At 37.6% G+C, this 25779-nt stretch overlaps 1 protein-coding gene and 1 long non-coding RNA gene across 2 annotated transcripts; both read right to left on the bottom strand.

The window, feature by feature from the left end:
- Nucleotides 1-826: 826 nt before the first annotated feature.
- Nucleotides 827-18395, bottom strand: LOC128545501 (adhesion G protein-coupled receptor F5-like). The gene is made up of 14 exons (XM_053515813.1): nucleotides 18248-18395; nucleotides 14687-14796; nucleotides 14427-14491; nucleotides 14038-14174; nucleotides 13754-13927; nucleotides 13262-13475; nucleotides 12897-13051; nucleotides 12361-12539; nucleotides 12093-12263; nucleotides 7933-9288; nucleotides 7755-7796; nucleotides 7604-7663; nucleotides 7438-7501; nucleotides 827-941 (listed from the first exon to the last, which is right to left on the bottom strand). The coding sequence occupies exons 1-14, from the start codon at nucleotides 18393-18395 to the stop codon at nucleotides 874-876; spliced, it is 2943 nt and encodes a 980-aa protein (XP_053371788.1). The 3' UTR covers nucleotides 827-873.
- Nucleotides 18396-22548: 4153 nt separating this feature from the next.
- Nucleotides 22549-24966, bottom strand: LOC128545610 (uncharacterized). The gene is made up of 3 exons (XR_008365877.1): nucleotides 24916-24966; nucleotides 24666-24800; nucleotides 22549-22622 (listed from the first exon to the last, which is right to left on the bottom strand). It is a non-coding gene; the product is annotated as an uncharacterized LOC128545610 (long non-coding RNA).
- Between the last annotated feature and the right edge of the window lie 813 nt (nucleotides 24967-25779).

Here is a 25779-nt window from a genome sequence, read left to right as displayed (position 1 = left end):
GAAGTGCTTGTTAATAAAGAAAATTGTAAGGTTTATTTATTGTAATAATATAGTTATAAATACTTGCTTAGAAATAATTATTATATCCCATAAGAGCAATAAATACATTATTTATCATTTAACACAAATGCTATTTCATGCTTTATCAAATTAGTGAAAATTATAGATAACACAATGATAAGTATATCATGATTTATTTATTGTTTACAGTCTTAGTGTTTAAGTCTAGGCTAAAAACCTATTTATTTAGCCAAGCAATTTAGTAAATAGATTTGGATTAGGTAAAGGGGCAGATCCGGGGGACTCATGGACGTAGAGTATTATGGTGAACTGTATATTTAGATGCACAAACGGAATAACTACTCTGTCGGGATTCTTTTTAAAAACTTTCTAAAGTGCAGGTTAATTTGTATTATTTTTATTTTAAACTTTGTATTAATTATTTTTATATGACTATTTTTGGGTTGTGGAATGAATTATCAGAGTTTCCATTATTTCTTATGGGAGAAATTGGTTTGATATATGAGTGTTTTTAAATACTAGCACACTTCTGTGATGTAATAAATTGCTTTCTTTACAGGCATGCTAATATTCTTCTATAAAGTTCTTTCTTTCTTTCTTTCTTTCTTTTTTTATTTGCATTTGATTGTCAAAAATAAAAAAAACACAAAAATAAAAAAGGTTGTATATAATAATAAAGACAAACATACATAACAATATTTCTACTACATTAGTCTGGTATATGGTAACAATTAAATTTGTCCTATTTTTAATTTGTTATTCTCTTAATTAGTAACAAGAATCAATCTTAACAATAAAAATATGTTTTTGTTTTACATATTATACATATTCTCATAACATAGGCATGCTACTTTAGCTGTGAGCAGCTGTGTCTGAGTTGCTTGAAGACATCACGCCACCACTCGATATGTTGTACACATCTGAAAAAAAAAAATATATATATATAAATGGGATAAGGATGCCATCTTCTGAGGTATGTGCTGTGATTTCCTGCTCTCATAAAAATAAAGCCCTTGTGTAGTTTTTGAATATTGATATTGAAGTTTTAATTGCACATAATTTCCTTTAACTTAGACCTATATATAAACATACCATTTTTTTTAGTTATTTATTTTGTTTAACCTCCTGTATTTCCCAGTGTGCTACTATTCATTATCACCCAAATGAGAATGGGTTCCTTGTTGAGTCTGGTTCCTCTCAATGTTTCGTCTTTTTGCCATCTAAAGGAGTTTTTCCTTGCCACCATCACTGTCGCCTTCGGCTTATACATTTTCTCACACTTTATACACATTTCCATATTTTCTTTTTGATTATGTGAAGCTGCTTAGTGACAATGACCATTGTTAAAAGTGCTATATAAATAAAATTAAATTGAATAAATTTTTGTTATAAAATAAAAAATTTTAACCGTTTTGTTTTTGTAATAATTTCCTCTATGTAGTTGCTGGGTGCAATCTCTTCAATGTTTTTCTTTGAGTATTTAACAATGCATAAAAGCCAGGGTGAATTTGGCTTCCCTGAGTAAAAAACAAAAATGAAAGATTAACCAATCAGGGGAGGTTAGTGTCATACTGCCTACATCACTATTAGACACCTTTCTACAATGCTTTTCTACATCAACATTTGACACTCATCTACAACACTGTTAGATGCCCTTCTTACTGTACATGCTGCCTTAACAGGAGACTAATACCTCCTAATCATTTCTCATGAGTTATAGTTTAGTGTGAATGTAAACCTTAACTCAGTCAGTTTTCAACTCACACAAGTGCTCAAAAGCCCAATCTAGTATCACAATAGTCACCTGGGGAAAAAGCACCATCTAATGACAGTAAATTCACACATATAAGTTGCTTCACATTATAATTCGCACAGACAGCCAGATAAAAACAAAGTGTGACTTACAGTATAGTCCGGAAAATACAGTACTTTCATTCAGTAAAAATCCTGCCCTTATTTTAAACTGTCATGCACACTCGGAACGCGACCGGCACTAGGACCCGGAAGTTAAGCGGTCGCAAACCAGGAAGTATAAAAGAGGTAAACAAACCATAGCACCTCGCTCAGTCATTGAGTTTCGCCGATGCCATGTCGGAATCCTACATCTAACTGTAAGTACTCACCTTTTTGGTTTCAATTCCTGATCGAGTGTGTATCTATAGGACGCGGGTTAGATTGTGTCTTTCCCTTGCTCCCCATTTGTGAGAGTCCTTAGACTAAAAGCGTGATTATCCTGCCTACTCGTGTTCTTCCGCGTTTGGGTTTACCATTCACGCTACAAAGGGCTAACCGCTAAAGCTACGTCTTCTGGTCATCTAAGGTTAGTTCTTGACAGAATGACTGAGCCTTCTGCGGTGAACCCAGCGGATTACGGGCACCTCTGCTATGTGGTTGATCAGCACGCCAAGCTTATTAACACGCTAACCGGGGAGATCGCTAATCTGCGCCGGGACCTCCAAGACGTTGCGGCCCTGCGCCGCAAGGTCGCGGAGCTCCGGCGGGAGAACACGGATCTCCGGGCGGCTGTGGATAGCGCGGCTAGCCGGTCTCCCGTCGCTGCGGCCGTGGCGCCGCACCAACCACCCTGCTACCCTGGAGGGGATGATCCAGCTCGCCCTCCGTATCGATCAACGCATCCTCTCTCGCCCGAAGCCAGACCCTAGGACCCTGCCGCCTGCACCCACCTTCTCCTACACCTCACCACGACCACCTACTGCCCTCACCACCTCCACTACTGGATCTTTCGGATCTCCACCTTCTGCCGTGGTTGACACCGGAGCCGGGGAACCCATGAAATTAGGACGCGCCGTGGCGGAACGCGAACAACGGTATCGAGAGGGGCTGTGTGCCTACTGTGGGTCGGCGGCGCACCACTAAGCTATCTGTCCGATTCGCCCCCGGAAAACGCGCAGCCCCGGTGAGTGAAAGGAGAGACTCACCGGGCCCCCTCCACAATCGACGCCACCATCTCACGCTTCACGGTTCAGGTAAACCTCCAAATTGGCCACAAACAAGTTCGAAGCACCGCGTTCATCGACTCAGGTGCCACGGGTAACTTCATTGACTCTAATTATGCCAAAGATTTGGGGGTGAGGACTGAGGCGTTATCCCAGCCGGTAAAAATCACTTCGGTCGACGGTTGGCCCTTATCATCCAGCCCTATCACCCATCAGACCCAACCCATCACGCTCGCCATAGACCAGCACCAGGAGCAGATCCAATTCCACCTAACATCCATCTCATCACCGCCCATCATCCTCGGCTATCCCTGGCTGCTACACCACGACCCGATCATTTCGTGGACCCAGAACCGGGATCGCTCCCCGCGGCCATCTCTACTCGTTATCCACCTCGGAGACGCAGGTGATGGAGGAATACGTCACCAACGCCCTCCGTCAGGGAACCATCCGGCCCTCCACCTCGCCTGCCGCCGCGAGGTTCTTCTTCATCAAAAAAAAAGGGGGCGAACTTCGCCCATGTGTCGACTATCGGGGGCTAAACAACATTACCATCAAGAACAGACATCCACTACCACTCACCAACTCAGCCCTGGACGCCCTCTCTGGTGCCACCGTGTTCACCAAGTTGGACCTCCGGAGCGCCTACAACTTGGTGCGCTTCAGAGAGGGTGATGAGTGGAAGACTGGATTCATCACACCCACCGGACATTATGAGAGCCTGGTCATACCATTTGGACTCTGCAACGCACCCTCGGCCTTCCAACAATTCATAAATGACGTCCTCCGAGACATGCTGGGCCGATGGGTGTTCGTCTACCTGGATGACATTCTCATTTACTCCCGCCACCTGGAAGAACATATCCAACATGTACGTGCTGTTCTAAAGAGATTCACCAGCTGTATTGCAAGCTGGAAAAATGTGCTTTTCACAAGCACTCCACAACGTTCCTGGGTTTTGTCATCTCGCCCCAGGGTGTGGCCATGGACCCGCAGAAGCTAGAAGTCGTATGTCACTGGCCCCTACCCAGGACACTCAAACAGCTTCAGCGGTTTCTCGGGTTTGCAAATTTCTATCGTCGCTTTATCTGGGGCTACAGTACAGCACCATTAACCACATTGACCAGGCCCTCATCTCACCCATTTCAGCTCAATCCAACTGCCATGTCAGCCTTCAAGGAACTCTGCCATCGCTTCACCACCGCCCCGATTCTTCTTCATCCCGATGCCAACAAACCCTTCGTTGTGGAGGTGGACGCGTCAGATGTGGGCGCCGGCGCAGTTCTCTCCCAGCGAGGTCCAGACCAGAAACTGCATCCCTGCAGTTTCTTCTCCAAAAAATTTGACCCCACTCAGCAGCGATACGGGGTAGGGGACCGCGAGCTGTTGGGCATAAAGTGGGCTTTGGAGGAATGGCGTCACTGGCTCCAGGGTGCCAGTGAGCCATTCATCGTCTGGACCGATCACCAAAACCTGATCACCATCAAGAACCTCAAACAGCTCAATCCACGGCAGGCACGGTGGGCGCTATTTTTTGAACAATATAATTTTCATCTTTCCTACCGCCCGGGGTTGAAGAACACCAAAGCCGATGCCCTATCACGCCAGTTTGAGGACGATCTTCCCCGGGCGGAACCCGTGCCTGTCATCCATCCTTCTCGAATCCTCGCACCCCTCCACTGGAACTTGGCGACCAGGGTCGGCCAGGCACTGGCGGCGAAGACCGAACCGGCAGGTGTGCCGCCTGGACGACTCCACGTGCCCCAACATCTACGAACAGAGGTTCTCCAATGGGGGCATTCGTCCATCATCGCCGGACATTCTGGGGCTCGACGAACCCTATCGTTTATTTAACGGGCATTCTGGTAGCCCTCCTTGAGGAGAGACGTCCGCGAGTTCGTTCAGGCATGCCCGGTGTGCGCCAGGGCAAAGGACACAAATCAACCAGCTCCAGGAGAACTCCAACCACTCCCAGGTTCTCGACGGCCCTGGACGCACATCGCCCTGGATTTCATCACGGGCCTGCCGGTTTCAGAGGGTAAGAACACCATATTAACCATCGTTGATCGGTTCTCCAAGGCCGTGCACCTGGTGGCCCTAGCCGGACTCCCCTCAGCAAAAGACACAGCGGAATTGATTTTGGAACACGTAGTCCGACTGCATGGGTTCCCAAAGGACATCGTCTTGGACAGGGGGCCCCAGTTCACAGCCCGGTTCTGGAAGGCCTTCTGCCGTCTGATCAATTCCACCTGTAGTCTATCATCCGGTTACCACCCCCAGACTAATGGTCAGACGGAACGGACCAACCAACAACTGGAGCGCTACCTGAGATGTTTCGTTTCCGATCGCCAGCGCTCCTGGGCCCGCTACCTCAAATGGGCCGAACTGTCCCACAACCTCCACGTCTCCTCAGCCACCAACCTAAGCCCATTTGAGGTATGCCATGGTTTCCATCCTCCCATGTTCAACCATCAAGAACCGGAGGTTGACGTACCATCGGCCCAACAGTTGGTCCATAGGTGTCCGCGGATATGGAACCAAGCTAATCGCGCCATCCAGCGAGCCAACACCAGCTACGTCGCCCAGCATCGCCGCCGACACCCGCCGGGATGTTTGTACCACGTAGGTGACAAGGTATGGTTATCAACTAAAAACCTCCATCTGCACACTGAGTCAAGAAAATTATCACCAAGGTTCATCGGACCATACCGCATCACTTTACGGATTAACCCTGTCACCTACCGGCTCCAGCTGCCTGCGGCGCTCCGGATCCACCCAGTCTTCCATACTTCACAGCTAAAACCCTTCATCACTTCACCTCTGGTTCCACCCACCCCCCCTGCTCCTCCTCCCCGAATCATTGACGGCGGTCCCGCCTACACCGTGTGACGAATCCTTGATAATTAATCCTTAATCCAGGAAGTATAAAAGAGGTAAACAAACCATAGCACCCCGCTCAGTCATTGAGTTTTGCCGATGCCACGTCGGAATCCTATATCTAACTGTGAGTACTCACCTTTTTGATTTCAATTTCCTAATCGAGTGTGTATCTATAGGACGCGAGTTAGATTGTGTCTTTCCCTTGCTCCCCATTTGTGAGAGTCCTTAGACTAAAGGCGTGATTATCCTGCCTACTCGTGTTCTTCCGCGTTTGGGTTTACCATTCACGCTACAAAGGGCTAACCGCTAAAGCTACGTCTTCTGGTCATCTTAGGTTAGTTTTTGACATAAACATGTTAATACATTAATTATTTAACACCTGCTGAAGTGGTTACCTGCATGCCAGTTGTTTTGTTTTTGCTGAAAGTTGCTTAAATAATTTGCAATATGATAAACAAGGGGTGAGATGAAGATGGGAAAAATGACAAAAAGCTACTCCTATCGGAGAAACTGAATCACCATGCCACACAACAGTATTTGGACAAACTATTAACAAAAAATAATAAGACTCAAGAGACTTAGCAGGCCAAGACTGGATTACAGAATGTGATAGACTTCCGCCACTCACAAACCCAGGCATTTTAAATGATATCTTTTTTTGCATGCGTTTAAACTCCGTTCCTCAAGCCAGCAAACCCAGAAAGCACAACTACAATCATATTTAGCCCAATTATTAAACCAAATAAATTACAAATCTTTACAAAACACTCAGTAATGTGTTGTTATTTTCATTGAAGCATGGGCATTGTGTTTGATTAGTTACATTAGTAATAAAGATAAAGCTATAATCTTTATTATACATTATTTAAAAAGTACACAGGTTAAATAAAAAAAACCTATTATATATTATCCATGAACAATAATGTGACTTACTGTGGCAGTTCTTGAAGCAATAGCACTGACCCACCATGGGTTGTAAGCATAACGTTATTCATAATTCAACACTGGATGACATCAAGCTCATTTTCTCTATTTTTAAAATTATGTACAAATTTGGCTAATGCCTGATTCTTTAAAGTTTTCTCTATGAAACAAAAATGAATGATCCTATCATTTCATATTTTTTTAAATGCTTGAGAAGTGATTTAACAATAAAGTCATATACTCTGTTTCAGATACGTCACATACTATTCTGCAGCAGCTTTCAGCAAAAACCAAGGCTTATCACATGGCATCGGATAACAATCTCTAGGATGTTAGAAAGCTAGAAATTGTAGCCATCTATCAAATAGCTTACTGATTATAACAAGTAACTATAAGTTGTTTGAGTGCATTTCAATATTTTTTAAATGTAATCAGTACAATGATTTTACTGTTCTATATTAAACAGGAAAATGTGAATGATACTATACTCAAAATTAAGTTGATTTTAAAATTATCCATTTTTTGTTTGTTTGTTTTAGTACAAACCTGAAAAGAGAGTTTGCGTTTAGAGTGTACGGTATACCAAAAAACAGTCAAACACAATGTCATTAATTAAAATGTGCATAATGACTTTGGGTTCATTTGCTGTACGTACTTCTGTGCCGTAGTCTGTTAAAGAAAGGAAATCCACCTGAGGATGGTCGTCCCCCACTTGTACTCTGCAATGTGGACACATTTATCGTCAGCCATAGAAATTCAAGTTAGATTCACTTTTATTTTCCAAAGGACTAGCAGATAGCAGTAGCATAAAGTACACGTACTCTGGTCGGATTAGAGCTTAAGTTCCTCAGTGAAAACGTTCCTGCCAATGCTTCTCGGACCTGCAACCACAAAACAGGCAATATCATAGAATTATCTATATATCTGTTTGTAACCAAGTTAAGAGTAATGTAATGGCCTTTGGTTTCATACCTTACTATCCAGTATTATTCCAAACACCAAAATAAAAAAGCCCTTCAAAGAGATAATAATAGTTTAACATTTACGATGAAAAACAACTTATGAAACAAAATGTAAATGATTGTAGAGTTATATTATTTTATGTCTGTGCAAGTAGACCAACAGATAAAGTTTAATTAGAATCCAGTACCTGCAGTGAATTAAAGAATGCAAACACTATGTGAATTCCACGGTTCGGTGATACCAAGGTTCCGATGCCGAATCCCCATGTTAGACCAAAGAGAGGTGTTAGAATCGCCACACATCTAGCAATCACTGCTAGAGGATGTTTCTCATCTTGCTGAATGGAAGCACTAGCTCCTCTCCTCAAAATCTTCGCCAAAACCACAATAAGCACCAGGAAGTTTATAGCTACAACAGTCAGAGCAGGAATCACAAATGCCAGGAGGGCCTTCGTTTGACTCCAGTTTAGCCAACAATTGTACTGTTTTTGAATGTATCCATGTTGTCCAGCTGTAGATGCCACAGTAACAACAGCTATGATTAATGGGGCTCCATAGCCAACACTAAAGGCTATGGCCATCATCGCACCTCTGGTCATTCTGGAAAAGACCATAAGGGTGCGGTAGAGGAGCAAGAGTGCGGACAACAACATCCAGAAGAAAAGGGCAAGATAAAAGAAATGCATGAAGAATGTGGCTGCACTGCAGGGACCTTCGCCTCGGTTAACTACCGCTGCTCCAATGATAAAGCATATGTCCGCAATCAGTAGGGAGAGAGCGATGTTGACTATAGAGACATGACGCATGTAGGACGTGTCATTTCTTGTCACTGATTTCCATATAATGATTTCAATGAGGAGGCACAAAACCAAGCAGCCCAATGAAATAGCAACACCGATGTAAGTTATATAGTCTAAGATTATGGCTAAGTCTTTATCTGGAGTAAATGGTGACATCAGAATGGAAAAAGATGTTGTGTGGTTGCATTCACATGTAACACTTTTAGTTTCCTTCTGTAATGACTTTAGTAGACATCCAGTCGAGTCCCATCCCCCAATGCCATTCAAAAGGTTAAAGTTCCAAAAGACACACTGAGGGTTTCCCAACGTCGTATTTTGGACGTCAAAAGAAAGGGAGATGCTGTTAATTGTTGTGTTTGTCTCAATCACAGCTACATCTCCATTGATGATGGTGCCAGTTTGATTGCTGTCTTCGTAGGTCAGATTTCGAACAGGTAAGATATTATTAAAAGCTGAAGAAATGATGACTGTGAGAGCTGTCTGTGCACTCGCCACTGGAATATTTATTTGGGTCGTTGAATTTATTCCAAATGTTCCAAAAAAAAGGGCAGAAATTGATTTTTTTTCTAGAGAACTAAAGTTTGTTGTTATCGAGAAGCTTTCATTTGTGAGTCTGCGTGCGATATCCTCAATCGAGTTTAGAAGTTCAGAGCTGGCATTCATTGTTGTATTTTTGGTGCTTAAAAGCACCCATGTGTCCCGTGCACCATCTGATCCGATGACATCAGTTGTTTTGAGGAAATCCTTGAAAAAAAAGATTATATTATTTAAAATACAGCACACGTAAGCAATTTAGTTTATTAATAGAAATATTTTATTGCTAGTTAATCTAAAAAAAAAAGAAAAAACTGTTGCAAAGCAAATTTTGTAGTTGTAAAAGATTGATAAGTGCAAAATTGTTAAAATAATAATTACTTTAAAATATATCACCTTGGAGTCTGAGTCAAAGCTTTTCCCATTTGATTGTTTAAAATATACTTCAAATAACAAATAAATTAAAAGCTATAAATATTATATATAAGTCCTATTCAAGTCAGACGGGACTTTTGATGAAATTTCATATGTATAAACAGTAAAACCGGAATTTTTAGAAGGTTCAAGCACAGTACAGTGATGAGACTTTTAGCTGCATTAAAACATTTAAATAGTGAAAAGGTTTAAAAGAATAAAGCTGTATGCCTGTGAATGATGTAGCCAATCCCAGCCAATGTAGCTCAGAGCCCACTGCAGTTGTTCCAGTGAACATTCAGCAAGTGGAATGCCTGATCCCTATCAACAGCTGGCTTGTAACCAGAGAGGGCATTCATGATCACCACTTGCACATTACAGGGACTCATCTTGGAGTTATCGCCACTTCTACCTAACTGTCCTGACCTCGGTTCAAGCCAATTCCATGCTTGGGACATTAAAAGAGTTTCTGGGAGGCTGGAATTTCAGAAGTGAAGCAAGCCGTCTGATCATGGTGTAGCAGGGGATTATAAATATAGGAAAACAAAGGCAGTTTTTACTTTCATAACTGTGTTCTGTTATTTTGCAAAATCAAAAGTCCCAGTTTGACTTTCAAGTATGGGCCATTTTGAATACAGCTTATAATTCCATGGTGTTTCCTGATTTTACGACTACTACTATTTTACGATTTACACAACTACTGTTTATAGGCAGGCAGAGCAGCAGACAGGCGTAGTTGCTAGGCAACCCACCGATGTTGCCAATCAAAGCAAACATGCTACATCTGGCTGGTAGATTATTTAAGCCCCCAGAAACCAGTGCACCATGTGTGAATATTTAGACAGCACCAGGTTTAGGAGGATTGCTTTGGTATAGGAGAAAAGATAAAGAGAAAACCAAAAAGAAAAGTTAAAAGATAAAGAAAAGATAAAAGAAAAGAACTGAAAAGAAATGTGAAAAGATTAAACTAAAGATTGAAAATATAAGGAGGAGAAAGAAAAGACTGAACAGAAAAGTGAAGATTAAGCAAAGAAAACTGAGACATGAAAAATATAATAAAATATATATCCGTATAAAAAAAAGTGAAAAAAACATTTTAATTTCACAAGAAACAGAGGGGAAGATTCATATATAGATATATATTTAGTATTAGAAGCACAATTTGGAGAGTTCCTTAGTTGGGTAAGAGAATAAAAAGTGTGCCGTTGTCAGAGTCATTCCTCCTTCTTTAGTTGTATGAGTAACAGCTGCGTAGAAGTGCCATCACCTTAGTGCTGCAAACTGCCCAATCACCCACGTCTCAACATTTCACTCTAACTTCTTCGTTCCTCCTTAACAGCATATTCAGTGCCACAATGTTGGCGCGCCCCATCGAAACACCAGTAGGTTGCGATGCCCCATACTTTAAAATTTTCATTTTACAGATTTTTCAAATATACAGTGGAACCTTGGATTGCGTTCCGGAAGCGTGCTTGTATATATATATTTTTTAAAAAAAGGCGAATGTCCGCATAAAAATTAATAATGAAAACTCATTTATTATTATTTATTTTTCATTATATTCCAATAGTTCCAATTATATTTCCATGATTATTCATTCCACAACCGCAAAACATAAATATATGAAAAATGTACATAAAAATAAAACAAATTAACCTGCACTTTACTTTTAAAAAAAGTAAAAATAAATCCTGACAGATAAGTGTTTGTGCGTATGTGCGTGTGTCTATGTGTGAAGCTAAAGTAAGAGGAGAGGAGAAATGAGACCATCCCCTCTTCCTCCTCGCGTCTTACACAATACCCCTTCCTTCTTTCTTATTTAAGAGGGGGAAGACTACTGTGTGGGACAACTAACTAATGTTAACCTACAAATTCCCTGTTTTATCAAGAAAATAAACAGGAAATGACACTCTCTAATGACACTTGATTGAGCGACAGACTAATGGAATCACTGCTGTAAAGTAAAAATAAAACACATTAACCTGCACTTTACTTAAAAGAATCAAGACAGAGCAGTGTTTCTGTTAGAGTGTGTGTGTATGTGTGTCTGTAAAAAGCCGAGAGGAGGAGAGAAGGGACACAGTGTTAATTGACACGTGCACACACACACGCACACAAACACACACACACACACACACACACACACACAGTGCAGGCTGAGAGAGAGTGAGAGAGAGAGAGAGAGAGAGAGAGAGAGAGAGAGAGAATAAATCTTTAACCTCTCTAATGACACTTTAAAGCTTTTGCTTTACACACACGTGTTATAATAAACAGTACAAGTGCACGCGTAAGGACAAATTTCATGCACACACATACAAACACAATATAAAAGATGCTTTACACGCACACACATGGTCACAGTGTTATAGTAAACAGTACACGCATGCACGGATGTTGATTATACCAGTAAGAGATACGCAGCAGGGGAGACGATTACCTTCCGCAGCGCAAGCGAAAGAAAAAGCATTGGTTCGGTTGTGATCATGTGACGCTCGGCATTAAAACAAGAAGTGCATATGTGATACATGATACTCGGTACTCGTAAACCACTACTTGCTCGTTTTTCAAGTCAAGATGTTTATTTGTATGTACGTACTTACCTCCATTACTAGTTTATTGATTACAATTGTTTGTGAGCGACTGGAAATGATTTTCAGTATGTCTACAATTTTTAATACTGTTTGTGGAGAGTCAATGATGTTTTCAAGCTCTGATATTGCACTCATGCGGACATTAGCCAAAAATGTTGGGATATTTTCCACCTGTAAATGCTGCAAGGAAAAAAAAATACAATTATTATTGAGCAGCAAACAAAAATCAAATAAATAATTACTATCTTTCATTGAAGAAAAAGTGGAAATAATTAACCTCAGCTGTGTCTTTCAAATTTTGAAAGACGCGTAGGACACAGTTGTTTTCTATGGGGTTCCAAAGCCCTGAGGAATTACACTCAGCTACTCGATGGCCAACCATGTTTTCAGGACAGTCACCGATGTTTTTATCTCCCAGATTTCCAGCTCCGAATACATCATCAAAGCAGGAAAATGCTAAAATATAAATTATAAACATAAGTAATAATTATATTTGTACTTATGAAAGATCAATATTTTCCTATGTGAAGAGTTTTCCAGGCTAAAGTTTAAATCAAAACTGTATAACTGAAGTATAATGATGTATCAGTAATATCATGCACTACATCCTAAAAAGCATAATTACCTATTAAATATTATACATATTTAACTTATTCATTCATTAATTATTATCATTTAATTAGAAATATTTCATCACAAATACAAACTGAGATAAACATATTTGTAATAGCAATATTAATAATTACTTACATTAATAATCATTATTGACAGATTTAGGAGAAAATAGAAATACAAAAATGAATAATTGCTCACCTTTGTTTGTCGCAATAATTTCAATGCTCTTTGAGGCATAATTAAAAGTTGTTCCTCCACTAATGGGATTTTGGACTTGGCATGTGACTTGTTTCATTTGGTCATTAGTCAGACACTCATTTTGTTTAATTTTATAGTTGCACAATATGCAACCTGTCAGTGGGTCTGTGGAACAAAATTGATTGATACACATTCAAATTTAGATAAATTATTATGTAGTCAGTCTTTATGTTTAAAATGGGGAAGACATGCTAAGGCTATTCGGTAATGAGAGCATTGTAACGTATTAGTGTTTGGATTTATTACCTTCCTTTAAAGAAAGAAAGGAAGGAAGAAGGAAGGAAGGAAGGAAGGAAGAGCAAAATGCTGTTTTACCTGTTGAATTTGAGCTACAAGTTACATTTGGGGCCCATTTCACTTGGTAAATCTTCTGAACACAGCACTTAAGTGGGATATCTCTTTCCTCACATTTCACAATTTTGTTAGTGGTCAATTGAATATCAGGGTATTGCTCAATTGTAAACCTTTGCCAGATAACATAGGGCATTGAATTTACTGTGGTTATACAAGCATATTGTCCTGAGAAAACCAAAGAGGGAAAAAATGGTGGCTTTAGTGGTTAGCACTGTTAGGACCGGGTGGTTAGGTCCGGGTTTGATATTTTGAGTTTGATTAAGTCCAGTAATAATTATACTATATAGTATTGTCGTTTCTTATTTTTTGTTTTAGTTTTGAATATATATAAAATTACAGCAAATCTCTCATAATTGTACAGTATTTATTAAATCATTTATCAGGTTTACACTTAACATGTGATCACTGTAAGGTACTGATTTAACAGAACATTTTTCATTTACCACTGTTATCGGGAGAGACATTACTGAGTAAAAGCATTTTATTTGTCTCGTTTTCTAGTGTTTGACCATCCCGGGTCCATATTAGGCTACTATTCGCTGAAGAATTGCAGGTCAGTGTAAGAGTTGTCCCAGGATATATACTGCTGCTGCTGCCTGTATATAGTCCATCTTTCACTGAAATGAAAAGCAAAGTACATTTAGTTGTTTAACATTTCTTACAAATGTTCACATCATGTGTATAGCATTAATTGTGGAGAAATGGTATATCATTAACAAACTCATACCACTTTGATTGAATCCAGTGTCGCTCACTTTAAAACCCTGTAAAGTGAGGTTACTAGCAAGTTTTTTGTTCACTGATACCAAATTAAGGTCAAGACTTCTTGTTCGAATATAAAAGTCTGCCACCACACTGCCAGACCTAATAAAAACAACAATCTTCTTTAAAGACCTTATCTCTTGAACTGCTGGTTAAAATTTTACAACCTTTATTAAAATATTAATTATAATCCATATTGTTTCTGGACTTCTTATTCTACATCTATTATTTAATTATTGATTTAATTAAATGAGAAGATTTAGATTCTGACTGATTTTATAAAAAAAAATCTGACTCATGTGGAATAGACATATCTAAAGTATAATTAGACAAAATTACAATAAATAACATCACCTGAAGTTGGTCACTTGTACAGACTCGTTCAAGTAAGCAGGTACAGTACTGTAAAATGAATTAATCTGCAGGGGAAAATGCACAGTTTGTAATATATAGTTGTACATTGCAGTGAAAGTATGCCTTATGTTGCAACACTACATCTACTTTTAATAATCAACATCATTATTGTAGTAATAATACTTATAATAATTATAATACTAATATTAATTATATATTACTAATTTTTGTTATATTAAGTTACATCACATGAAACTTACTGAATTCTGGATTGTTTTTTTATACTTTTCGTATTTGTGACTGCTGTTGTCAGTGAGTTCAAAGTCAAATTCTTCATTTATTGTCATTGAGAAGTTTAACACATAGATTTCTGTAAAAAAATTAAATAAAAGGTAACACACCAAATTAATTAATCATCTAGGGATTGTCTAGTTCAACTGAGTGTAAACAATAAATGAAGTAGAAATAATTGATGTACACATATCCAAAGTGATACAAAATAATTGTGCATCATATTTGTATAGCTACAGTACATTCAAATTATATTAGGTTTAATCATCACTGCAGTGGTAGTAGTAAACTGCATAAAACCAGTTCATCTTGTGGGAGATGATTTCATGGAGTGAAATCTTATCAGATTATTCTAAAAAAAACCACAGCTAGAATGCCTGCCAGGCTGTAATTGCTGTCTTTTTTTTATGAAGGCAAAGTTTAAGAACAAACATTCATCATTTCTTTTAAAATCATTGTGTCTATTTCTGACAAAGTTAGCTTGCCTTGTTTTTTTGCTATATTTCCTATTTAGGCTACAGCAAATTGTGAGTTTGTGAGTGTTCCACAAGGCAAAGCTAATTTTTTCGAATTGACTCAATAAACGAGCGAGTCTTAATATAAGTATCATCAAGTATCAAGGGAAGGCAAGTTTATCTGTATAGCACATTTCATACACAATGGTAATTCAAAGTGCTTTAGATAAAAGAAAAAGAGATAATTACAAAATAAAATAGAAAATAAAACCAATAATTTTTTTTTAATTGGTTTAAAATTGGTTTAAAAATAAAAAGAAAACAGTTTGCAATAAAACTTTTAAAGCTATTTAAAATTTGATTTATAATCAATATTCTGTAACTTTAAAGTCAGTGTTGTCCTCACTTTAGCTTTCCTTCACAGTCTATTTGTTATTTTGAGGGCAGGCCTTGTCTAGCTAGTGCTTGGATGGCGTGATGCAGCTTTCACTATGTAGCTATTGATCAAACAGTACTTACTTAGATGTTTCAAGTCGAAGATGCAAATTTATAGTACATTTTCTTTAACTTTAGACTGCTCCCAATTTACTGTTTATTTCTTTCCCTCACTTACAGTCTCTTCAAGGACAACTGACCTCAAAGACGGAAATCAAAGCTGTTTTAATAATTTACAGGTTAAGGCCAATTTTATGTTGATTGTGTCCATATTAAAACTGTATCCTTCTTCTGCAACTTAAGGAAACCTGGGAGATCAAATAATTACGCAAGCAGATTTTCTTTTTTTTTTTTTTTGCCTTTTGATTTTTCTGTAAAATGCTTATGAAACAGTAATTAATTTCATTAAGTAATTAGTTAAAATTCAGTATGTTTTTTTTATAATTTACTACTATATCAAGACAAATCAAATGACTCAAATATTAATTCAGAACACTGTGTGGGTGTGTGTGTGGGGGGGGGGGGGACAGTCTGAATAGGAAATATAGCAGCCTGGCAGATATTCTAGCTGTCAATTTTTCAAGATAATCTAATGAAATCTTATGGCATGCCTCCTGAAGCATCTCCCACAAGATGGATTGGCTTGATGGAGTCTTCCTCCGTACCATACAGTCAAGCTGCTCCCACAACAGCTCGATAGTGTTTAGATCCAGAGATTGTGCTGGCCGCTTTATTACAGTCAGAATTCTGGCTAATACTACTTATTGTAAAATAAATAGAATTGTTTGTGAATTGCATAAAAATGTGCCTTTGTTTGTAAAAAAAAATCCCTAGACATCTTCATTCCAGTCGCAGTACCTGCCCAGTTTCAGGGGAATGTTTTTCCTTTGTGTTTTTTTTTCACACGGTGACTATGATCCATTAAATCATTGCATTGTCAGCATAAAAAACATCTAACTTATGACATAAACTAGTAAGAAACATGATGACAGATGGTCAGGCCGGTGATTAGTATACTGGCGTTGCTAGTGGTTGGAACAGACCAGAGGGGAAATTAAGTTTCTACTGAGGTTGTTACATCAATAATTCATTTTACATTGTATATTTGGGCACTTTGCAGCCTGTCACAGTAAGAATTTGTTTCTATTTACTTCTTTCAATCTTCCTAATTTATTTTTATGTAATATGAAGAAATATGGCTGGTTCACATATGGTATGTATGTTCATGAACATGAATGTTTTGGTGCAGTTTTTGTCAAGTAAAACAACTAAATGAAAAAAATAAATAAATCAAACTGACAACTACAGTAGTGTCTAATTTTGCAAAACCTAACACACATATTGTACACAAAGTCATCTCAGTTCATTAGGAATGGTATTTTTTACTGTGATTGCCAGTCATGCTACTGTATATATTTAAATACATGCAAGGAAAAGCAGGTGAGTTTTTACCTGGGGTTGTAGGTGAACATGTAGAATCATCTATAAATGAAAATAACCATAAAAATAAAAAGTGCTATTAAATACAATTGATTAAATCCACTCTAATTTGGAAAGTGTTTTTGACCAATTTAGCAGTATAAAATTAAACATCTAAAACCGGGGTGCCCAACCAGTCCATTGCTGTCGACCAGTCAATTGCAGACTGCTTTCCAGTCGATCGCGAGAGTAAACTGCCTTTCTCCTTTCTCTTTCCTCACTGTGACCTCAAATACATAAAATATTAACCTTTATAGACATATTTCTTGAGTAAAGAAATGCTGTATTTATTTTAAAAAACAGTTCTTCATTTACCCTCTGAAGATCACTGATTACGTTTGGCTCTACACAAAAAAAATTAGTGGCTGAATTTGAAATCGCATACTAACATACTACTACTAACTCAATACGCACTAATACTCACTATTTCATATAAATATATGGCAGAAATAGCGAGAGTAGTATGCTAGTACGCTAATCTGAATTCAGCCAGGGTTTTAGCTATAGGCATGTAACGTTATTAGTAGGGACTCACTGTTTAAGTAGAGAAGTTGAGAGAGCTGCAACTTCAGCAAAGTAAAACGCAACTATGGCAGAAGCAAAAAAAACGAAAACATATAATTTTCATTCAGACTGGGAAGAGGATTTAGCAATTTGGAGCGCCATTTCAAAACTGTGCACAAAAGCTACGATGCCGATTTTCCAGCTAAATCAGCTCTACGCACCTGAAAAGTCCAGGAATTGAAAAGGTAGTTAGCAGCACAGCAGTCTATTTATACCAGGCCAAACACCAAGGGTAAGGCTGCAACTATAGCATCTTATCGCATCAGTCACGTTCTTGCAAAACACAAGAAGTCTTTTAAGGATGGCGAACTTGTGAAAGAAGCATTCGTCGAGCTGCAGACGCACTATTTGGTGATCTCAAAAATAAAAGTGATATTATAGCTGCCGTTAAGGACGTGCAATTATCCCGTGGCACTGTTACACGGCGATGTGAGGGAATGGCAGAGGATGTCGAGGCGCAGTTAAGGAAGGATATTGAACAGTGTGAATGTTTTTCTCTTCGATTTCAGAGTCGACTGATGTTGTGGATGTGGCACAGCTGTGTGTTTTCATTAAAATGTTTTTTGGAGACATGGGTGCAAAAGAAGAGCTGCTCACCATTTTGCCATAGAAAGGACACACTAGAGGTGAAGATATTTTCCAAGCTTTCATGGAATTTGTCAGCAAGACCCAACTGCCCCTCTTTAAACTCATCTATCACAACGGATGGTGCTCTAGCAATGGTGGGCCGTACTAATGGGTTCATTGCATTGTGCAAACAGAGTGAATTTTCCCAGACTTCCTTAATTACCACTCTATAATCCACCAGCAGGCATTGTGTGGTAAAAGTTTAAACATGAAAGAAATGATGGATGTTGCAATAAAGATTGTGTGTTCCGTTCGGGCCAGGAGTCTACAGACAAGGTTATTCCGTGCTCATTTGGAGGAGACCGGTGCAGAACACACAGACCTGCTGCTGCACAGGGATGTTAGATGGCTGAGTAGAGGTAAAAAGTTTTGCGAGATTTCGGGAGTTGCTGCCTGACATCAAAGATTTCCTGAAACTTTCAAAACATGCAGAATACGCCCAGCTAGAGGACCACCAGTGGCTATTGGATTTAGCATTCCTGACCGATCTTACTGACCTGCTAAATGATTTTAATTTGGAGCTGCAGGGTAAAGACAAACATGATCAGTTCAGTGAACACATTTAAAAGCAAGCTACAACTGCTTTCAAGTAAGCTGCAACACTGTGACCTGCGAAACGTTCCTCACATGCAGGCAGAACTTCGGGGTCAAGGGCAAAGACTTTGCGCAGCTTGACACTGCACGTTATGAAGAGCAAGTTCAGAGCATCTTGTTAGAATTTAAGAGGCGCTTTTCAGATTTTGCATCCATTGAGCCTGTTGCCAGCTATCTGTGTTTTCCATTTGGTCCAAGTATTGATGTGGTTAGTATTGCCTCAAAAATTGTAATACTGTTTCACTTAGATAACTCTGCTGTTGAGAATGAGATTCTCACACTGCAAAATGACATTGAGATCAAATCCAGGGCAACACCTGGCATTTGGACAACTGGACAGTTCTGGAACTTACTGCCAGAAAAAAAAGTATCACAACCTCAGAATATGTGCTTTCAACTTGATGCACTTTTCGTATCAACCCTATCTGTGTGAGTGTGCTTTCTCTCACATGAAAATCATCAAATCAAAGTACAGATCTACAATGACTGATGACCACCTTGTGGCCTGCTTAAGGCTCGCATCCAGCTCTCACTGCCCTGACTACGAGACACTAGCTGCCGTCTCCCAGTGCCATAGTTCCCACTAAGGTAGAGAAATAACTTTATTGTCACTACAATTAGACTATGTTTTATTATATATGGATTGGGGCTACTTTCTGTCTGTTTTGTGCACATTAAATTAGTAAATATGCTATATGTAGCAACTGGCTTTCTGTTTGGACTGGTAGATCTCAGCACACTGACAAATTAAAAAGTAGATCTTTGTTCAAAAAAGGTTGGGCACCTCTGATCTAGAATATATGTAAAAAGTTTTTTACTGTTGGGCCGTTTTTCTTCAATTGGTCAAATATTATACTGTTATCATGCTAACATGCTTTTTCTACCTTTTTTAGGATTGAGGGATTTTTTTTTTAATCCTAAGAAATGCAATTTATTTAACCCATTTTAAATGTCTAGATCATTTACACATTGTGTGCTATCAAACTGAATTCCTATATATAATGCCATGTATTTGAAAGTTCAAACTGACTGATGTAAACTAATTAGGTATTAACAGAGCATCCATCAGACATGCTTATTTTTCACGTGACATATTTCTTACGCACTAGTCAGCTCATTGACAGGCTGGCAGAAGTTTCCATTGCTTGGAAAAGCGTTGATGCAGCCACATGAGGAAGTGGTGATATCACAAAACCCATACTTTGTGCACTTTTCACAAGGCCAGATATACTGATCTTCGCACCTGCACTGATATTCCGTATCATTCAATCTGCACACTGTAAAATGAAAGTACCATTTTCATTAGAAAACACAGGTGACATAACAAACACAAGCAAGTATTACAAATATTCAATTTAATTTAGTTAAATGCATGCCAAAGATCCCTATTTACTTTATAATATCAGGCTTGATCATTTATATACTACTGTACATATTAAGGTACATTGTATTTTTGGTTTGGATGAGTGCAACTCTCTATGTTGGATATTCACTTGTAAATGGGACATTGTCCACTCGTTAGACATGACAATTAGAATAGTTGACAGCAAAAATATAAACAGTATAACTTACTTGTTGTAATGTTCACTTCTGTCATTTTTGTTACATCACCAATCGTGAAGGAAAAATTAAATGGTCTAAGTAGGTTTCTCAATCCAGGAATCTCTGTACCACTTGTAGAGTTCATTTCAAATTCAACCAGAAAGTCGAATTGTGGTTCTATGAAAAAATAATATTAATAAGAAAAAACATTTTTACAATTGGCAAAGAATACAATTAAAATCCACATTTTTAGAATAATAATAATAATGATAACTGTTTTATCGTGTGTGTGTGTGTGTGTGTGTGTGTGTGTGTGTGTGAAGGTAAGAGGAGGAGGGGGGTGTGTGAAGGGGCACGGTGTCCAATGACGCACACTCACACACATAGGCTGATACAGAGAGAAAGAGAAAATGAATCTTTAACCTCTCTAATGATACTTTCTTTTGCTGTACACGAGGGCGCACGTTTGTGTTATAATAAACAGTACATGCATGCTGTACACACACACATACAAACACAAAATAAAAAAGTAAAAAATGTTTTACACGCACACACGGTCACAGTGTTATACTAAACAGTACACGAGTGCTTGATGTTAATGAGAGACCGAAGCAGGGGAGACGATTACCCACAATTTCGCAGCGCAAGAGAGCAAGGAGAAATGATTACCCACAATTCCGCAGTACTAGAGAGCAAGGGGAAATGATTACCCACAATTCCCCAATGCAAGAGAGAGAAAAAACATTGGCACAGTTGTGATCACATGATGCTTGGCGTCAAAACAAGAAGCGCATGTGTGATACATGATACTCTGTACTCGCAAACCAAGACTTGTTAGTTTTCCAAGTCAAAATTTATTAAAAATCTTTGCTCGTCTTGTGGAACACTCACAAACTGTGTTACTTGCAATCCAAGGTTCCACTGTATATTGATCTAGATCTACAGTAATTACTTAAAAAGTCTTACTCTCATGCATTAATTTGGCTTTCTTGGTGTCACCCTCTCATACAGATCTCAACAACCCTGCATCATTTAAAAAATCTAGTGCCTTTTCACTACACTCCCTACCATAGTAACTTGAAAGTCAGTGTTGTCCCCACTTTAGCTTTCCTTCACAGTCTCTTTGTTATTTTCAGGGCAGGCCTTGTCTAGCTAGTATTTGCTTTATTAGATGTTTAAAGTCAGAGATATTCATTGTAATTTGCGAACTTCTAGTACATTGACCTTGAACTAATCACTTAAAATGCTGTGATGCTAAATCTTAAGTGATTGGAAAAGCGGAGAGGGGACATGAGGTTGCTGCTACAAGCATAAGGTGCCTATATTGGGCACCTTGCAGCCTGTAAAGGATTTGTTTTCATTTCATTCATTTAGTCTACATAAGTAGATTACTTCATGTTTTTTTGTAAGCTGAAGTTATGAGGGTGCCTTAAGACATGAAAGTGTTGGTTCAGTTTTTGTCAAGGAAAACAGCAATATGGGAAAAAAATACATCATACAGTACAATCAAACTAACAATTAGTATTTAATTCTGTAACTCAACACACATACTGTACACAAAGTCATCACAGTTAATTAGGATTGGTTATTACTACTGTTGTCATTCGTACAAAAGGGAACGCTGGTAATTTTCTTTCCTGTGATTGTTGGCGAACATGTAAAATAATCTATCAATTAGAACAGCCATACAAATAAAAAGTGCTATTAAATGCAATTTATTTAATCCACTCTAACTTGGATATTTGTTTCATCAATTTAGCTGTATAGAATTAAGCATATTGAACATATGTGATATTTTTTAAATTCCGATGAAAGCTATATAAAGGCAGAGCAAATCTTTGATTTCTTTCTAAACTATTGTGCCCTACATCCAAATTTAATTCTCTTTTTGTATCGAACAGGTAAATATCACCTGGTGCACCACACATGTACACTGAAAAATGATAATTTTATGTAAAAAGAAAAATTTAATAAAAAATGAAAGAGACATGTTTATTTAAGACATCTTATTATATAAGTAAGAAATCATACATACGCAGCAGCTCACTAATCGGTTGGCAGAATCGTCCATCTTTTGGAAGACCATTGATGCAGCCACAGAGAGAATTGGTGCTGTTATCACAAGACTCATAGAGTGTGCACGTTTGACGGGGCCAGAAATACTGATCCACACACAAGCAATTATATCTAGCATCGGTCCAACTGCATACTGTGGAATTTAATTAGATTGACATCTTTTTATTATGTATACTGTTAATATTTAAAATCAGTCTTGTTAGAAAACACAGATGGCATGTTTTCGCTTGTGTCATTGAAGCAGACTTTACAAGCATTACCCCTAAAGCCATCTCACTCTGTGGAAATCACAAAACAAACACAGCCTAATTTTGTCACATAAGTTGGAAGTTGTGGGAGGAGCTTGGTGCTTTGTCCAAGGAGGTTTTTCACCCCATCAATCAGTATTGCGCTTGTAGTATCCATCTCAAATTCAACCAGATTGTCAAAGAATTGTAGTTCCATTTTTTAACTTAGCTTTTTTACTGAGCTTAATGTTTGCATTTAGCAGATGCTCTTATACAGAACGTGCTTTGAAGTTCTATCATTGCATAGATCCTTACATTGGTTACTAGGTTACTAACTAAGTAACATCAGTTAAACACAGATGGGAATGTTTTATTTTATTTTATTTTTTTAATCAAAACTCGTTGTATAGTCCGAAGTCCTGGGGGAGTATTGAATTGGCCTCAGCTGCTTTATGAGTCAATCTGGGAAAACGATGATGAAAAAAAATACTGTCCTGTAATACTGTCCCAATCGTGAGTAATCCAAATTTGTATCCACAAAGACAGAAGGGTTCACAGTCTTATGAAGCCTTGGAGGAAAAATGGCGACTGGTCATATGCATATAAACAACAATAAGTGTTGGCCTCTTGCTTCCACTGGGATTCCCAATGCAAAACCAAAAGACAACTGATAGGCAACAGCCAGTGCCAGGAGGAAACATAAATTTAGGCTAAGTGAGATTTAATGTCTGTTTATTTCATATTTTACCTCATTGACACATCTTTTATAAATGTTTGTATTGTTTTTATATGCAAAAATATAATTACTGTGTGGAAATTGGTAATATTGGTAATATTTTTTTGGTTGGTTGGAACAGATTATGTGCATTTTTATTATTTTCTATGGGAATTTTTTATGCATTTTGCCATGCGAAATTGCACCTTTAGAACTTGCCTCCAGAAAAAAATGGAATCCTTTTACCGTGGTACCACTCTAATTTATTAATTCCTAGATATTACAGCTTATTCAAAAGGACATTTATGGGAAATACATTATTTCAAATAATGTAATGTTAGTAAAACCATGGGGTTACCATCTGGAGCCTATTACAGTACATTATCTTCAAGTTTACAGCAAAAAACATAATTAGTATCGTGAAACTTTCTGATTTATTTAGCATTCATTGAATAATCTTAAGTGTCAGTGCTTTGAAAGGCTTTAGGGCAGAGGATTTGCATCCTATATTTGGATTTTATTTTTGGGTAGCATTTTGAACTTGTTTGTTTGTCTTGCATTTAAATTATTCTCAAGAATGATAAAGCATTGGCCAATTTGTACCTCTGCCATTGAAGTATACAGGATGAATTTCTGTTTCCACTATGAGGCATTTTACTCAAGCATTACTTAATTTGTAGTCTGACATGTTATGAAAATTGTTGGGACATATGTTTTATAATTTTTTTTATTCAATTAAAATCTTTGTTTACTGTAAATTTTTATAGATTTAAACTTTTACTTTTTTCTCAGTGTAATTAATCCTTCCCACATCTTTCTTTTTTTAGGTCACAAACAGTCATTTAAGCATTTCACTGCATATCATACTGTGTATGGTTGTGTATGTGACAAATAAAAAATGTATTTGAATTTAACTTCTAGTAGTCAAGTATCTATAGTCAAGTGAAAGACGTCATTAAATGTTCATTCAGTCTGTCTCAGAACATGTGTTAACCAGATCATTCATTCCTTATTAGCATAAAAAGGGTTTTAAATTCTGTGCTAACAAACCACTTATCTGAAAATAAATTTCTAAATATAAATCGCTCCAGTTGTATAATTCTTTTTTTCAGGTTAGAAAAAGAAAAAAGTTGCAGGAACCTGGGATTAATTAAGTTAGCCATTCACGTTTACATTTCAACAACTGTAATTTAAAAATTAAATTTTAAATACTATTATTTTAAACAGAGCTTACCTGTTGTAATGTTTGGCGTACTGATTTCTGTGGTGTTGTCAACTTGGTAAGGTGTCAAAAAGCCCCCTGATGATGTTTCTGACACTGACACCTCTATGATTATAAGGTATTGTAGACTGCTTGTGTTCACTGGAACTAATAATGTGATTTTGTAAATTTAGGTGACAAAAACACTTAAATACAATAGATTTGCTTCAAAGTTTAAAATAAAATGTTTTAAAGAACCTAACATTGATCAATGTTTATTTACCATCTCGTTTTTCCCTTAAGTCATTCATTTGTCCATCTGTGTAGCTAAACTGATTTTTGATGGAAAACAATAATTAGGAAGGGTTGCATAATAATAATAATAATAATAATAATAATAATAATAATAATTATAATAATAATAATTGTCTATGACATATATGGATTACATGAGTTTTGTATGTTTTTTTTTTTTGCATTTTTCTTTTCCTAAGGATTTACATACTGTACAATTAAAGAAAGTTAATTTAAATTTATTAATGAAGTAAATTTTTCCAAAAAGGTAGAAATTAACCTACACCTATCTTTAGGCTCATCATTTCACATTTTTTAAACTCTTGATATTTTTATAGTGCCTCATTTTCTTTTTAACTCATATTTCAGAAGTTTAAAAATGTTACCTCTACAAAAATGTCTGAAAGTTTAGGAAATCCATTTGAGGTTACCACTGGCATGTAAATGAGCAGGATGGCAACAAATCTCAGAAAACATTCTGATCTTTTCCCTGTAAAATAAAACACACAAAAATGTACTAATTAATAAAATCCCCTTGCAGGCTATTATTCACAGAAAAGTATTAAATGTTATTTTAAGACAGTGAATGCTTTATTTAATAGAAGCCTGACTGTAGTCACAGTCCCAAATGTATCCTTGCCAACCCTGAACATAACCCTGCTATTGAATAGACTTACAGTAAATGATTCTGAGAATTTATTTAAGCAGTAGCCTAGTGTGTATGGTGCTCATACACACTAATCTATTATTAAATCTTTTGATATGCTCTTTATCCAACCACACAAGATAATGTACAAGGCAATGGGATTAAATTAGATCCAACATTAGATCTAGTCTAAGAGTAAAATAAAGA

Source organism: Clarias gariepinus, chromosome 17 (assembly GCF_024256425.1).
Source record: "Clarias gariepinus isolate MV-2021 ecotype Netherlands chromosome 17, CGAR_prim_01v2, whole genome shotgun sequence".
Lineage (NCBI taxonomy): Eukaryota > Metazoa > Chordata > Actinopteri > Siluriformes > Clariidae > Clarias > Clarias gariepinus.
Note: the sequence above shows the minus strand (reverse complement) of the source record. Positions and strands in the feature narration are given on the sequence as shown.